Source organism: Diabrotica undecimpunctata, chromosome 3, assembly GCF_040954645.1.
Source record: "Diabrotica undecimpunctata isolate CICGRU chromosome 3, icDiaUnde3, whole genome shotgun sequence".
Taxonomy (NCBI): Eukaryota; Metazoa; Arthropoda; class Insecta; order Coleoptera; family Chrysomelidae; genus Diabrotica; species Diabrotica undecimpunctata.
In genome coordinates, this window is record NC_092805.1 from 152,304,544 (window position 1) to 152,322,211 (window position 17,668).

At 33.1% G+C, this 17,668-nt stretch overlaps 1 protein-coding gene across 1 annotated transcript; it reads left to right on the forward strand.

Moving 5' to 3' along the window:
- The first annotated feature begins 43 nt into the window (after positions 1–43).
- On the forward strand, positions 44–15,984 carry LOC140437587 (uncharacterized). Its single transcript, XM_072527188.1, has 3 exons — positions 44–134; positions 5,324–5,840; positions 8,852–15,984. Exons 1-3 carry the CDS (start codon positions 84–86, stop codon positions 15,865–15,867), a joined length of 7,584 nt encoding a protein of 2,527 aa, XP_072383289.1. The 5' UTR covers positions 44–83; the 3' UTR covers positions 15,868–15,984.
- The last annotated feature ends 1,684 nt before the right edge of the window (positions 15,985–17,668 follow it).

The window sequence follows — 17,668 nt, forward strand, 5'->3', positions numbered from 1 at the left end:
GTACGACTTTATTATAAAAGTACCCTAACCAAAACTATTAGTTAGTTGCCCGCATTTGTTTTTTGTAGTCGTCGTAACGTAACATGTACGACGTACGAATTATATTTTATCTACTAGTGTCGTGTGCGTTAAGGGTGAGTTTCAGCAAGCAGAATTTAATATTAGAATAACTATTTTTATACTTGCAAAACTATCTATCAATGTGCGAGGTAAAGGTGCGGGCTTTCCCTGCATGTATATATATATATATATATATATATATATATATATTTATATATATATATATATATATATATATATATATATATATATATATATATATATACACCAGCGCTATAGTTCTTTAGGCCCCTGGATTCCAAATTCTTGTTCGTCTTCTCCAAATATTATTTGCTGTCTGTATTTCTCTGAAGATTTTTATGAGCACTTTAATTTCCCAATTATCTACTCTTTTTGTACATACATCACAGTGGGTCTGATTATTGTCTCGTAGATTCGGTATAGCTGTTCTTGAAACAAATTTTGCTCTCAGTGACAAACTTAGTGATCCTACCGCTCTGCTCCCCTTCATTAATCTTTTGTCTATCTCTTTTTTTCCTGTGTTGGTTATGGTGGCTCCGAAGTATTCAAATTTGGAACATTTTTAAAACTATACACAGCCTCTGCTTAAATTGATATATTTGCTATCATCTGTTATCTCTTTTCTCATTTTCATATATTGAGTTTGTGTTTGGTTTATTGTTAGTCCATGTCTTTCCACTTCTTCTTCCAATTTCTAGAAAACCTTTTCTAGATGCTTTTTCGTTGGCGCTAGTATCACCATATAATATGCGTACAGTATGCAGTGTTCCTTGTTATTCAAAATAGTCCTACTTTTGCTCATATTTGATCTTCTTACGATGTGTTCTAATACTAGATTAAATAAATTCGTTTATAGTGGATCTCCTTGTTTTTAACCTGTTATTAATTGTGAACTACCTTGAAAAGCTTCCTTCCATTGTTACCTTATTACTCGTGTTCCTTAACATCATTCTCACTAGTCTTATAAACTTTTCTAGTATTTTTAGTGTTCTCATGGCCTCATATAGCATCCTTTTTTTTTATTGAGTCGTATGCCTCTTTAAAACTGATGTGTATGTAAGTTTTGCTCGTGGATATTATTTTGAATAAATTTTAAATATTAATTTGATCAGTAGTGGTTCTTTCTGGTCTAAATCCTTTCTGGTATTTTCCGATAACTTTGTTTTGGATAGACTTCTAATAGTGCTATACCTCTTTGGTTTTTGAACTCCGTTTTGTCGTCTTTTTTGTAGTTAGGCCAAATAAGAGCGCTTTTCCATTGTTTTAGTGTTCTTTCCTTTTATCATACTGCTAATGTCAAGCGAAATATTCTTTCCTTCAGTCGTTTGTCACCTTCCTTAAAAATCTCAGCTGGAATACCACTGCCTTCCTGCTGGAATACCCTGGTCTTTTGTTCTTTTTTAGGTCTCATATTATTTCCTTAAATTCATTCAAAGTCGATTCATCTTCTTGCCAATTCCCATTTCCCTCTAGTTCCTCTTATTGGTCTGTATTTAACAGATCTTTGAAGTATTCCAACCATGTTTAATTTTTCTGTTATTTCTCCTAGAAGAAAATCTTCTTTCTTTCTGCAATACGTTGTATTATTCTTTTTAGTTTTTCCGGATTTTCTAATTTTTTTGGTAGATATTATTTACCTCTTTATTTATGTAGGCTTCTTCTAACGTTAGAATAAGCGATTTACAATTATTTTCATCAAAGCTATTCGAGCAAAAAATTGCGTATGTCTTGTTTTAATCCAAATTTCTATCATTGGCAAATGTAATTAATTAATTTTGATTATTATTGTAACATTGATAACATTGTTTAGGACCCAAGGAGTAATATTTAATTCTTCAATATGATTCTCTATTCTTTGTCATTAAATGTGGACACAGAAAGAAATTACAGGGATACAAATCACAGGATCGAGGGGGAATATAATAAGCGTATTTAAAATTACGTCCTATTGTCGAAAAAGTCCATAATAAAATACAAATATTTCAGCGTTGTGTTGTATGAACTCGAGCTCCGTCGTAATAAAAATATCCTTCTATTAATTCACCATCCATCAATTAATTTATAAATGGAGTTAAAATTTCTTGACGGTATCTTTTAGCATTTAGAACCCCTTCAAAAAATATACGTCGCTTCCTTATAGCAGCCCAAACTCCAAGTTTCAAGTTTCTGTGGATATAAAGGCGTTTCAATAAAATAAAGCAAGTTATCTGCACTTCACATCCTCATATTCTAAGAATTTGTGTACCCAGAAAGACGAAATCAACATTCATCAGTAAAAAAGGTTTTTCCTAATACATCATTATTAAGATTGTTAAAATGTAAATCTTGCTTAAGAATACGCTGGCAAGTTCACTATAAAAGATCTATCTGTTGATGTAAATGCTGAATTGATATATGTGGTTGATCTACAATAACTGTTCTGACTAGTTTAATGTTTTCTTGTTCAAGTAGATGTTCAATATATCTGATTTTTTATTTTTTCATCGAGGAAAGTCCATGTTACCTTACCGATGTCTTTATGACCAAAACTTTCCATAGTGCTTGCTATTTTCATTTTGTTCTAAGTAGCAAATTTGATTAACTTTATACCATTTTCTTTTTGTTCTTTATGCAAAATTCGCCCCATGTAATTGTTTCATGTATCTTCTTTTTTAGACATTTCGCATTTATGTCTCCAACGACTATTTTTCTATAATATTTCTGTATATTTCCTATTAGGGTGTTTAGCTTTCCGTAGAGCTCTGTTTAGCTTTCTAGATCTTTATTTTGAGTGGATGCATGTACGTTAATAATAGTTATTTTCCTATACTTTCCTCTTACTCTTAAGTAACATATTTGATCTGATCTTGGTTGACAATCTACAACTGCTTTGTTTACTTTTTGGGACACCATGAATCTCACTCCAAAATATCTCTTCATATTTTAGACCCTACTCTTCTCAGGGTGTTCTTTTCTATTTTTATTATTTCATTCTCCAGCTGTTTCGTCTCTTGCAATTCAAGGAGATCAGGATTTTTATTGTATATTTTTCTATTATTTGATCTAAGTTTCGTAAAACTCCCTGCTCATAAGTACTCTTTACACTCCGTGTCCAAATTTTTAATGTTTTCTTGGATGGTTGCCTTTTTTGTGCCTATTTTTTCGTTTTACATAGTTATATTCCTTTTCCTTGCCGTTTCCGTACCGTACCTCCGCAGTTGCTTTACTTCGACTAGTTTTTTAGCCATTTTACTCCAGTATTTTCTTTTAATTGCTGTTTTTTTTTCATCCCATATCTATTTCTTCGTGTTCACATTCAACTTCTTATATCCTTTTTTTGTCTATTTTCTTTTACTTTTTTCTTTCTTTGCTATTTTAACTATTTGTGTATTTCCTTTTCTTTTAATGTCAGATCATTATGTATGTAGATTCGATCTTTATGGTGCTTTAATTTTATCTGTGAAGGTTTCTGTTTTTTTGGCGCAGACTGTTTCTCCTATTCTTGTTGCGTTTCTCAGTTTTATTTGTGCCTGCAGTTTTTGCGATGTGAATGTTTTTTTATGCTTTGTATTAGTGTCCTATTATCATTTTTATCTATTTTTAATCTCGATATAATCAAACTTTTCTTTTTACTTTTTTTCTCCTTCTTTTAATTCTCGTTTTTTCATTTTCTGTTTTCTTCCTTTATGTTAATTAGTTGTTTATCATTTTTCATTTGTTCTTTCCTTATTTGTTTTATTTCATTCATCATTTCTTCATTTCTGTCCATTAATTTTTGCATTATTTTAATTATAACGTCGACTCCCTCTTCTTTTTTTTTCTATTGATTTTAGAAAGTGTTTGTTTTGTCATTTTACTTATTTCAAAATAATCATCATCCTGATTTCAGAATAATTATTCTGATCCCTTCTCTTTCGTTTAGTTTCTTTAGCTGTATCTATTTTACTTCCTGTTCCTTTGTCACTTAATGGAGAGGAGATCGAATGAATATATCAAGGTCTTCTTGCACTAAATGGAGAGGTAGACCGCGTAAACCATTTTAAATACCTTGGCAACTGGTTAAATGCCAATGGTGACTCTAATGAAGGGATAATAACCAGGATCGAAATAAGTCCTGGAATTTTATGTGTGGTGGTCTATTTTACTATATTGTTGTGAGACATGGACATTAAAAACCACAAACTTAACAAATTAGAAGCATTTGAATTTTGGTGATATCAACGGATCCTAGAAATGTCATTGGTTTCGCACACTTCCAATGAATATGTTCTTAAAATGATGAATTCACAACGTCTGCTCATAAACATCATTAAGAGGAGAAAAACAAAATACTTATTTATAATAATTATTTAATTAAAGAACCCAAATACGATCTATTTTGTTTTATAGCACAGGAAAAGAGATGGATTGACCGAAAGAAACTGTCATGACTGTGTTATAATTAGACAACGGTGTGATACCACAGTAGAAGAATTTATTTCGCTCAGCAGCTGACAGTAAAAGGTTTCAGGAAATTGTAAACATGATGACGGCCAATGTCTGAATACGTAAACGGCACCTAAAGAAGAAGAAATAACTTTTCTCATAGGTTTTTCACGATTCTTATTAATTTATACTTATTTTTATATTAAGATTTGTCATAGCACAAAAATCTGGTAAATTGTTGACCTACCTACCTGGCCTAAATCAATTGGTAGTCACTAAAGAATTCTTTCACGTATTATATCTACTTAAACGGTTGTACAGGATGTTGGAGAATATTTCATATATTGTATTCAGAAGGGTTCCTTTAAGAAATTTAAACTGTAGCGAGTACTTTTCTTGTTTTTTTTGCATTTGAGATTCTTGCTCGTATTTTTTGTTATTATTTGGTTATTTGGATTATTAGATTTTTGTATTTAATCATAGATTTGGTAGTTGACGTTATAGATTTTATACAAAGTGTAAAGATATTTTAGTGTTCACTCATTCTTTTAATTTTTGGAAGAGATGGAGAGAAATTCTTGAGAGGGCTACCACCCCCATGATGATGTATTTTTATAGTTTTTTATTTAACTTATTTTCAATATTTCTACAAATATGTATCGTATCGTTCGTATTGTTTTCGTATTAAAATTAAATTAAATTATTCGTGTTCACATTAATTGTCGCAGTACATAATGTTGATATGTTGATTACTTTTGCTGTGTTAAAAACAACTTAATAAAGATCTGTGAAATGAAGATTGTTTTTCTATTATTACTATTATTATTCTTTGTTGCAGGCCTCAACAAAATCAGATGACGCGGACAACTTAGACCTTTCAGATGTATTTTGTACACCAAAAGACTTCTCCAGAGTAAACTTTGACAACTTCGAAATTCTAGAAAGAAACAATTTTGATCCTCCACAGTTAGCATCTAAACATAAAGATGAGTCTGCAGAACCATCAGAGAAAGATCTTCACCCAAAATCCATAGCGAATGCACAAGTAATGCTAAGAATCGGAGGAGATGATATTAAAGGAAAAAATTGTATAGAATGTCCTCAGAACTTCGTTACAAAAGTGGGGCGACCATATGCAATTACAGCAGAAGCCGGGGTACATCATAAGGAAGATCAATTAAGGTTAATGTTACCTTCGACTAGCCCTTATATACCACAATATCCATTTGCATCTTCTTTGAATCAATATCCGCAGGTTTCACCATATTTTCCTATGGCTCCGCTACCTCCACCTTTTGTATTTCCAGGATATTTTTACTCTGGAGCAGACTTTCGATCTCCATTGTTTAAAAGTAGTAAGTATTATTATTCTACAAAATTTTTCTTTCCATTATATAAAATTATTTATTTATTGATTAGAGTGTCTCAGATTCCAGTCATATCTAACCCTTTCGAGTCGGATTTTTTTTTCAGGATCAGTATGGAATTTAGAACTTTTTTTGTTTAAAACGTATAATCATGCAAAAATAAAAGTAATTGAGATTAATTTTTTCCTTAAGATCCGCCAAGGGTACATTGCAGCTCTGACATAGTGTGGTGGTTCGTTTTTTTTATGAAAAGAACATCATTGATATCTTCTACGGGTCTTTCCTTCGATAGGTAAATGATCCAGGTTAAATAATTATTTTTTGTTTCTTTGCTGGATGACGTCCAAGTGAAGTCAAGGCTTTTCTTTAAACAGCCTCATGGCTTCTTTCCAATGAAATGTTCATCAGTTACACTAATTAGAAAAGGCAAAAATGGTGTATTTTATTTCCTTTTTAGGTCATTGTGTAGTACATGAGAATTTTCTACAGCCATCACCAGAAAGCGAAAAAATACTTTCTTCCATCATTTGGTAGACTTTTCTATCAAAGTCATACAAGCCCAAAATATGATCTGCTAGGTCCACGCCGCTTATTTTCTTATTGTACATGTCAAGAAGTTCAGGACATCGCACATTTATTTTAGAGCCATTCTTTATTGTTTGTTTCACTTGTACTTGCTTATCTCCACAGCAATTGCTTACTGCTAGCAAATCTTTAGTATCTTGCCATCTGCAAACTATGGTGCCGTGGTTATTTACTCTGAATTATGAGTCACCACTATTTAACTTTCCAATAAAGTCCAATTTATGTACATTTACTCTCGATGCAATTATTGTTTCTATCGATAAGATAGAGTATCGAGTAGTCTAATATATGAGAAAAATCTGATAAATTACAATTATACATCAGTTCCCTTGCAGTACTAACTAATTTGGTCAATCCTCTTTCTACCAATAATAAACTAGTTTAAATTCTAGTATCATTTCCTGTTTCTTTTCTTTCATATCTATTAAAATCGTACCTATATCTTTATTCCCCGTTTGATGGGTTTCATGGTAGGAACTGTTTTAGGGAAGACCTTTACATTTCGCGATTGACTCATCAATGTTTTGAAATGCTGCCTCTGTTCGATATTTTGGAAATTTTAAGTTTAGACAATGAGCAACATTCTCGATGTAATATGATCTTCTCGTATTGTCAGGATTTACAATATCAGCGAAATACATTTTGGCAAGGATCAGTTTACAGCGGTTTCGAAAAATCGCCCTTTTTATTGCTAAATTTCCTAAAAGATCATTTTGTGACCAATATTCATTGAAATATGGAACTCGATTGTATGCTATGATTAATGTGACACCCAATACAATCATAATTTCATGTTCATCGGTAGGAATTATAATCATCGGTATAATGTGCAATATGTCTAATGAGGCTTCTGGAAAAGATTTTAGAAATATTTCTTGGTAAAAAAGTTCCATCGTTATGAAACCAAATACCTGATTGGTACGTATCTTTGCCTTTTTCATAATTTTCGCCGCAACTGCTTTCTTCTTCACTTTCGTCACTTATCATCTGATTCTCTTCATCCATCTTATTGCCCTCGGAACCTTAATATATTTCGTGACGCTCTCGTTCTACTTCTCCTTCGTATCCTGATGTATTGTAGTCTTCATCATCAGAGCCACTAGTCTCAAAAAGGATCGACTTCTGTTTCTATATCGCTCTCCAAGATGGCTACTGCCTCCTCCCATGGGTCTTTCTGTGTCAATATCTTTTTACTCATATAAAATAAAACAAGACTTTTGGGACACATATAATCCACCATAAATGTCTGTTGGGACATATTTCATCCATAAAACAAAATACTAGTTTATTGAACATATTTCCGTTTTTTGTATTTAGCTCCACTCATCAAAACAAAATCTCAACAACAGTAATAGCGCACAACTGTCTACTGTCTCTGTGGTAATCATCAACTAAAATACATAAACACCTTCCACACATCAACGTCATGGGGAAATACAGCGCAAAAACGGTTCGCAAAGTTGCCGCTTACACAAATTATTCTTTTAAAATTGTTATTAAGTTCTTAAAAAGTCGGCTACGATAAAAATTCATGTAAAACGGTTCAGATTTAGTCCAACATACTTGATGATTTCATGACTGGAATACATACGTCCCGTCAGACTCGAAAGGGCTAAATAAAACGTCCTAATATAGTGCTATAAATACTATCCTTATTAATTAATTCCTCTCTAAAAATTAACAACACGAATTTGATATTTAAAAATAAATTATTAAACAACAAAGAAAACGTTTCTTTTTCTTACGGAAATAAATATAAATTTAGTCAAAAAAAATATAGAAAGAAAGTTAATATGGTAAAAATTAAATATTGTATTACCATCACTTTTTATATCCAACAAAAAATTATATTGTACCATCCAATTTAAATTTCTGGTCTCCCTCATTTAAAAACTGTTTAAAATCATTACCATTACTAGCAACTACAAGATTGGTTCATATCGATAAGTCTAGTTCAAACCAGAAATCTTTCAAATGCAGCCGTATAAATTCCAAGTATACCTGCGGCGTTGAATTGGAATAAATAGTAAACTCCGAGTAAAACTAAGGGATACTTTTTATAATGAAACATATTATTGACTCGAAAAAAATAAAAAAAAAATACTTGAAATAATTTTATAATCACATATCGCGAGAGCTGTGTAAACTTGCAAAATTAGAGATTATTTTTTCTCTATGGATTATTTTTTACATGAAATGGTAATATTGCTGAATTTTTTATCTAAATTTTTATTTTTAATCATATTTTAGGTGATATGTAAATCAAACAAAAATTTTACTTTAAAGCACTCAATATTTAGGCAAAGTTTTTTTCCTTAGAAGATAGTATACTCAATGATTTCGGTTCCTTTAAATATAATACCTTTAATTTTATGTAACATTAATAGCAATAATATTAATAATTATACTTTTAGGCATTTCATCCATTTCCGAAGAACCTACTTTTGAACACAAATATTTGACCAACTCAAACCAAGAACACACCTTCGCCAACATAATAAATGTAAATCATCCCAAAATTCTTCACACCACTGACCTAACTAATGATGTAGTTCATGAAGCTAAAAGTGAAAGCATCATTGAATTACCTTTTGGAAAGGGAGATCGGTTGGTAGATATAGGTAACTCATTTGGCATACCAGAGGTAGAATCATGTAAGTACAAATTATCGCCTAAACCATGTTCGATTAGTCGCGAGCAGTTAGTTTCATCAACGCAGGAAGAAACAGAGTCAGACCCACCCGAAGTCTCTATAGACATGGATCCTACCAAAAAAATTGTATATTTGCCATACGACAGGTCATCAGAAATTTATAATAACGAAGGCGAAAAACCAGTTTATGAAGACCAGTCAAACGATATACCACCAGTTCAGAAGGAAACTCCATTAAATTTATTAACAGGTTATCCTAAAGACCAAAATGTTTACTTATCTCATAACAAAAAACCTGGTACTATGACCCCGGAATCACTTGTACAATCAACAAATTTAAACAGAGAAGGTCAAAATGATTTCTATTCTACGGCAAGAGATCATTCTATAAATGTATTGGCAAAAAGAAAAGAGACACCCATTATTAACCCAGATAATTATAAAGAAAACAATTTATGGTCTCAACTAAATAAACACGATTTACCAATACATCTTAACTATTTGCAAAAGGAATCTCCAATTCTATTACAAAATACATATAACAAACCACCACAGGATCAAGATAAACCATGCAATATTAAACAAGAACAAAATATTGAATACTGCAAACTAAATACAGAAAAAGTCTTAAAAATATCCAAGCAAGAAAAAGAACATCCCATAGTAATAGGAAATCACAATGAAAGACCAATTTCGATTACATCTCACCGTGAGGTTCCTTTTTCAATAACCTCCAATCACGAAAGACCTTTTCACCTACTTAATAGTCAGAAAGACACTCCTATTCATTTAGAATCACATAAAGAAATTCCAATTTATATATCCTCTAAGAAGGAAGTTCCTATTTCAGTAATGAATTATAAGGAGACTCCTATTACAATATCAGGAAATAAAGAGGGTTCTATTTCAATACCTTCATACAAAGAATGCCCACTGTATAAAGATGAATGTACAGAAATAGTAAATAATATATGTGACGAAGCTCCTATCTCCATAGCAAATTGTAAAGAAAGTCCAATTTCTATTCACTCCCATCGTGAATCTCCAGTTTCTATAAATGCGCACAAAGAAAAATCGATTCACTTTGATTCCTGTAAAGAAGGACCAATTTCTCTAACTGCGCACCCAGAATCTCCTATTTCAATTAATAAACAAAAAGAACGACCTATCAGTTTAGGACCACATAAAGAAACTCCTTTGTACATATTATCGCAAAAGGAGACTCCCCTCTCTATTTCAGGTTTTCGAGAAAAACCAATCTCCATATCTGCCAACAAAGAAGCTTCTATAGCAATATCCAGTAAAAAAGAGAAGCCGCTTTATATAGAATATAGCCCAGAAGCCATTAATGTTGTATGTGAACAGTCTCCTCCAATTTGCGAAAAGCCTATATGTATCAATGCAATAAAGGAAGCACCTATTTCTATATCTGCAAAGAAAGAACATCCGATTTCGATAGATACACAAAAAGAAACACCAATCGCAATTAAATCTGACAAAGAAACACCTATTTCAATATTAACTGTTAAAGAACAGCCTATTTCTATATTGACTGAAAAAGAAGCACCTATCTTAATTAAAGGTAAAAAGGAAACATCAATTTATATAAAAGAATGCCCAAAAGTAGTGCATGATACATGTAAAAAACCTCTTCCAGCTTGTGAGAAACCAATTTGTATTACGTCTATTAAAGAGGCACCAATTTCTATCATTGCTGAAAAGGAAACACCAATTTCGATAACCCCTAATAAAGAACTTCCAATTTCAATAGTTGCGGAAAAAGAAACCCCAATTGATATTACAGCGAAAAAAGAAACTCCTATCACAATTGCATCGGTAAAAGATCTACCTATTTTTATATTAGGTGAAAAAGAGGTTCCCATATCTATTTCGGGTAAAAAGGAATCACCGATTTATATAGAAAAATGCCCAAAAGTGATTCATGATATATGTGAAGAACCTCTTCCAACTTGTGAGGAACAACCAATTTGTATCACGTCTGTTAAAGAGGCACCAATTTCTATAATTGCTGAGAAAGAAAAACCAATTTCTATAATCGCTGAAAAAGAAATTCCAATTTCCATAATTGCAGAAAAAGAAACACCTTTTGAAATAACAGGCAAAAAAGAAACTCCCATCTCCATTTCACCTGTAAAAGAGCAGCCTATCTCTATATGTGGTGGAAATGAATCTCCGATATCTATTACAGGTAAAAAAGAAACACTAATTTATATAAAAGAATGCCCAAAAGTGGTTCATGATATATGTGAGGAGTCTCTTCCACCTTGTGAGGAACAACCAATTTGTATCACGTCTGTTAAAGAGGCACCAATTTCTATAATTGCTGAAAAAGAAACACCAATTTCCATAGCCGCTAAGAAAGAACTTCCAATATCCATAGTAGCCAAAAAAGAAACACCCATTGAAATTACAGGCAAAAAGGAAACTCCCATCTCGATTCCAGCAGTAAAAGATCAGCCTATTTTTATATGTGGTGGAAATGAAGCTCCCATATCTATTATAGGTAAAAAAGAAACTCCAATTTATATAGAAGAATGTCCAAAAGTAGTTCCTGATATATGTGAAAAACCCCTTCCAGCTTGTGAGGAACAACCAATTTGTATCCCATCTGTTAAAGAAGCACCAATCTCTATTATCGCTGAAAAAGAAACACCAATTTCTATAACTGCTGAAAAAGAACTTCCAATTTCCATAATTGCAGAAAAAGAAACTCCTATTGAAATAACAAGCAAAAAAGAAACTCCCATCTCCATTCCAGCAGTAAAAGAGCAGCCTATATCTATATGTGGAGGAAATGAAGCACCCATATCTATTACAGGTAAAAAAGAAACTCCAATTTATATAGAAGAATGTCCAAAAGTGGTTCCTGATATATGTGAAAAACCTCTTCCAGTTTGTGAGGAACAACCAATTTGTATCTCATCTGGAAAAGAAGCACCAATCTCCATCATTGCTGAAAAAGAAACACCGATTTCTATAACTGCTGAAAAAGAACTTCCAATTTCCATAGTTGCAGAAAAAGAAACTCCTATTGAAATAACAGGCAAAAAGGAAACTCCCATCTCCATTTCAGCGGTAAAAGAGCAGCCTTTATCTATATGTGGAGGAAATGAAGCACCCATATCTATTACAGGTAAAAAAGAAACTCCAATTTATATAGAAGAATGTCCAAAAGTGGTTCCTGATATATGTGAAAAACCTCTTCCAGTTTGTGAGGAACAACCAATTTGTATCCCATCTGGAAAAGAAGCACCAATCTCTATCATTGCTGAAAAAGAAACACCGATTTCTATAACTGCTGAAAAAGAACTTCCAATTTCCATAGTTGCAGAAAAAGAAACTCCTATTGAAATAACAGGCAAGAAGGAAACTCCCATCTCCATTCCAGCAGTAAAAGAGCAGCCTATATCTATATGTGGAGGAAATGAAGCACCCATATCTATTACAGGTAAAAAAGAAACTCCAATTTATATAGAAGAATGTCCAAAAGGGGTTCCTGATATATGTGAAAAACCTCCTCCAGTTTGTGAGGAACAACCAATTTGTATCCCATCTGGAAAAGAAGCACCAATCTCTATCATTGCTGAAAAAGAAACACCGATTTCTATAACTGCTGAAAAAGAACTTCCAATTTCCATAGTTGCAGAAAAAGAAACTCCTATTGAAATAACAGGCAAGAAGGAGACTCCAATCTCTATTCCAGCAGTAAAAGAGCAGCCTATATCTATATGTGGAGGAAATGAAGCACCCATATCTATTACAGGTAAAAAAGAAACTCCAATTTATATAGAAGAATGTCCAAAAGTGGTTCCTGATATATGTGAAAAACCCCTTCCAGTTTGTGAGGAACAACCAATTTGTATCTCGTCTGGAAAAGAAGCACCAATCTCTATCATTGCTGAAAAAGAAACACCAATTTCTATAACTGCTGAAAAAGAACTTCCAATTTCCATAGTGGCAGAAAAAGAAACTCTTATTGAAATAACAGGCAAAAAGGAAACTCCCATCTCCATTCCAGCAGTAAAAGAGCAGCCTATATCTATATGTGGAGGAAATGAAGCACCCATATCTATTACAGGTAAAAAAGAAACTCAAATTTATATAGAAGAATGTCCAAAAGTGGTTCCTGATATATGTGAAAAACCTCTTCCAGTTTGTGAGGAACAAGCAATTTGTATCTCATCTGGAAAAGAAGCACCAATCTCCATCATTGCTAAAAAAGAAACACCGATTTCTATAACTGCTGAAAAAGAACTTCCAATTTCTATAATTGCAGAAAAAGAAACACCTATTGAAATAACAGGCAAAAAGGAAACTCCTATCTCCATTCCAGCAGTAAAAGAGCAGCCTATATCTATATGTGGTGGAAATGAAGCACCTATATCAATTACAGGAAAAAAAGAAACGGAAATTTATATAAAAGAATGTCCAAAAATAATTTGTCCCATATGTGAAGAACCCATTCCAGCTTGTGAAGAACCGATTTGTATACAGCCTGTTAAAGAGGCACCAATTGCAATCATTGTTGAAAAAGAAACACCAATTTCTATAGCTTCTGTGAAAGAATCACCAATTGCAATAAAAGCGGAAAAGGAAACTCCAGTATCTATATTAGCACAAAAGGAATTACCCATTTCAATAACAGCTAAAAAAGAATCATCACTTTATATACCAATATGCACAGAAGTACCAAAATGTGAAGTTCCAGTGAATTGTTGCTATGAAACTCCTATAACGATTACAACTAAAAAGGAAATTCCAATTAATATAGAATCAATTAAAGAAACACCCATTTCTATATGCGCTAAGAAAGAATCATCCATTTTAAAAACTCCACTACATAAGGAAGCAGCTATCTCAATATTACCTATTGCTGAACGTCCTATCTCTATAGCTGCTCAAAAGGAAACACCAATATCCATAATTTCTCAACACGAAACTCCTGTACAAATTGATATATGTCAAGAAAAACCTGTAATCACATGTGAACAAGAAACTCCACTTTGTATTACATCAAAAAAAGAGGAACCTATTTGTATACATTCAAATAAAGAATGTCCAGTCGCTATATTATCTCATCATGAATCACCAATTTCTATAAGCTCACATAAAGAAAGACCTCTTTCTCTTATATCTCATCATGAAACACCTATTTCTATACAGTCTTGTAAAGAAAGTCCGATATATGTAGAATCTTGTAAACATACTCCAATTTCTGTTTGCCCACATGAAGCTCCTATTTCCATAACAGAATGCAAGGAAGCACCTATGAGTATTGATTCATGTAATCAAGGTGTTCCTTGTTTCGACTCTTGTCGACCAATAGCTGGTCCTAATGTATGCCACTCTTTACCAGAGAAACCAATTTATATTGAATCATGTAAAGAAAAACCAGTTTTAATAAATTCCCACCGTGAAGCTCCTATTTCCTTTACGGCGCAAAAAGAGTTGCCTATATATACTGAATCAGGCAAAGAAGTACCTATTGCAATAGGACATAAGCCTGAGCCACCTGTTTGTATTACATCTCAAAAAGAGAAACCAATTGTAAAAACCTGTAAACCTGTATGCGAAAAAATTCCTCCTTGTAAAGAACAGCAGATTTGCCCTTCGTTAGAACCTTTATGTAAACAATACCATTACTACAGAGATGAAAATGATTGTGAATATTCTCCTGTGCAAGTAGAAGGAATCGTGCGCGTTCCGCCTGCACATAGCGAAAGACCACTTGTTATTAACTTGAACAAAGTTGAGAGGCAAAAGGTTTTACCGTCAAAACCTGTTCCAACTAAAGTATGTTATATAGATGTCGAGCTGTCATCACCGATAAAAGGATGTAAAGAAGTGGAAGAATGGCTAAACAATTCATTAGTGCCATATAAATGTAATCAATGTGGTAAAAAAATGTTAGTGTCATATCCAATATCCCAAAGCACAAATATTCCAGAAATACCAATAACCAATATAGTTTCTTCCAAGTCAACTTGTAATAACAAGAACTTTAACTGCCCTTGTTGCCAAATAAAAGGTTTTTGTGACTGTGCTAACTGCCAATGCAAGAGAGAACCCAATATACCTTACGGTAAAAGGTTTAGTGCAGATGTAGATTCACTGTATCATGTCGCTCCTTCAGAAGAATGGAGTCCAACATATCCTAATTCAATTTGGGATAAAATTGAAGCAGCTCCTCAGACTTACAATAATCCACCCTCATGCTCTCCTCAGTTACCCGTTACAACATATTCAAAATTACCTCCCTGTTCTCAAGCAGTACCATCAATATGTGCATGTCAATCTAGTCATAGACCTCTACCAGTTCCTTATGCCGCAGGTCACTCAGCTGCATTTACATCCACTTCTCTTATGGGAATTACTCATATTGGAAATCGGGACCCTAAAGTGATATATAACGGATTTACTGCGCTGGCAGGAGGTGGTTATTACAGTGATCCTTATCATCACATTGTTTACAAACAACCTACTATACAACAATATGTCTCTAAATCTAATCCATGTAAACCAGATTTGCAAGCACATCACATTGAGTCGCCACAATTGTATCAAGTGATTCCCAAGAACGATATTTGCGCTAAACCTTGTCAATCTCTTAATACGCCGAAGTTAGTACCTACTAATAATTTCTATTGTAGTAAGTTAGCTCATCCACACGATGACAAGATGATCTGTCAAAGACAATACCTGGCCCAAGACGATCAATTGTTAATACAAAGAGATAAATCATGTCCTTGTTGTTAAAAAGAAATGAAACATATTTTTTTAGAGTAGTAACATTTTATTTATGTTTTGTTATTTATTTTGTTTGTAGCGTAGAATATTTTTGTACAACAGTTTATAAATAAAAAAACTTCTTTATATTTTTGTTTCATTTTAAAAACCGAGTTTATACACAAACATTCTTAAAAACATTTATTCATTCATGAGAACACATAATTAAAAACAATAAATGAAAATGTTAAATGAAGTAATAGAAACGAATATCTAAAATATCAATATAATCTAAAACATTTTCTGTAGCATTCAGGAACTCATTAACAATGTGACGGATAGTCCGTCGTTGCTCACCACAATCACACTCAGGAGTAAGGGCTTTTCCCCATCTATGTAAGTTGTCAGCACACCTACCGCTGCTTGTTCTTATTCTGTTCCGTGTTGCTTATGTATTGCGGGGCAGTTCAAATCCTGGAGGTTTCTGATCGATATGGGTCATTTGGTGATGAGTCGTTCTCCCAATGTCTTTTGCAGGAGTTGGTTGGGCTGATATGTTTCTGTAAGGAGGTGATCTTTAACAATAAAGAATATCTGAAGCGCAATCATTTATTTCGATATCAAGTTTGTCATGGTGGATTATGGTTAGCTTGGATTTTTCTATATTCTCTAAAAAGAGAATGACTTCTTCGTAGTTTGGGCGGTAAGATGTGACTCAAAATGGGAAACAAATAGTTCGGTGTTGGTCCAATTATATCTAAGATCATTCACATGCTATAGTTTATTTGGGTGTCAACAATGTTCGAGTGTTTATTATTGAGCGATACCGAGAAAGCATATTCAGCAACCGAGTACACTGAGCTTTATTTGGACACTTTTAAAATTGCTCATGGTGACTTGAAAGGGTCTGTCGGTGAACATACTATTAACAAGTTTAGTTATTTTTTAAAACGGAATGGGATGTAGTAGTTTATAGATTAGTCATTTCTGGATGTTTTTAGCTTTCTTTGAAAACCTGCTTTAATATGTATTGTTAGGGATAGGTTCTGATCTGTGCTACTCTAGTTGGTTATAAACCCTGCTTGCTCAATGGATATTAATTTAAATGTTTGATTAAATGTTTATAAAATAGGCCTTTCTAAGTAAGTGTGAGATTTCTCCTGATTTTAAGATATCCTGTATAGAAATCAGACAGCCATTTCCTAGCATATTTACCACTCCTCCTCAGTTCTTGGGCACTTGTCAAGGCGTAGTGACACTCTAAATATTATTAGCTTGCTGTCTCCATTGGATGCGATCCTGTGCTATATGGACATATACCATGAATACTACCAATAGTTCCATGGTCTTCGTTCTTATAGATATGTAGCCTGTCTTCTATATGAAACTTTTCCAGTATTGATAGGTTGGTACTACGTTCTGTCTATAGACTAATTTTCCTATAGACCATTTCGAAGGCTTCGGTATTTGCCACAGTGAAGTAAAATTTTCGTCGGAGTCTTTTGAGACTTTCTAGTTTTCTCGTGTTGGGGTTTTTTGAGACATGTTTCCAATCATTTAGTACAAGTCGTCCAGTGTGCTTTTTTAAAGTTCAGTCTAGATCGAGGAAAAGATTATTATTGATATTTTGATGCCAGTTTCTAATACAACTGGTCTATGTTGGGTATGGGGAAAATTTGGAGTTACTGTACGTGAAGCTGCCAGGGGTTGATTGTTTTTCCGTTTATGGAGACAAAACCTAGGTTTGGGTTATATTCTCGCTTTCAGACTGCAGATCGAAGAACTCCACTGCTGAAATCTCCAACAATCGTGTAATAATCGGAATCGGAAA

Coding starts and splice junctions, on each gene's coding strand:
- LOC140437587 (XM_072527188.1), top strand. CDS start 84: ATGTACGACGTACGAATTATATTTTATCTACTAGTGTCGTGTGCGTTA. Junction 135..5,323: donor TAGTGTCGTGTGCGTTAAGG/GTGAGTTTCAGC, acceptor TCTTTGTTGCAG/GCCTCAACAAAATCAGATGA. Junction 5,841..8,851: donor ATCTCCATTGTTTAAAAGTA/GTAAGTATTATT, acceptor TTATACTTTTAG/GCATTTCATCCATTTCCGAA.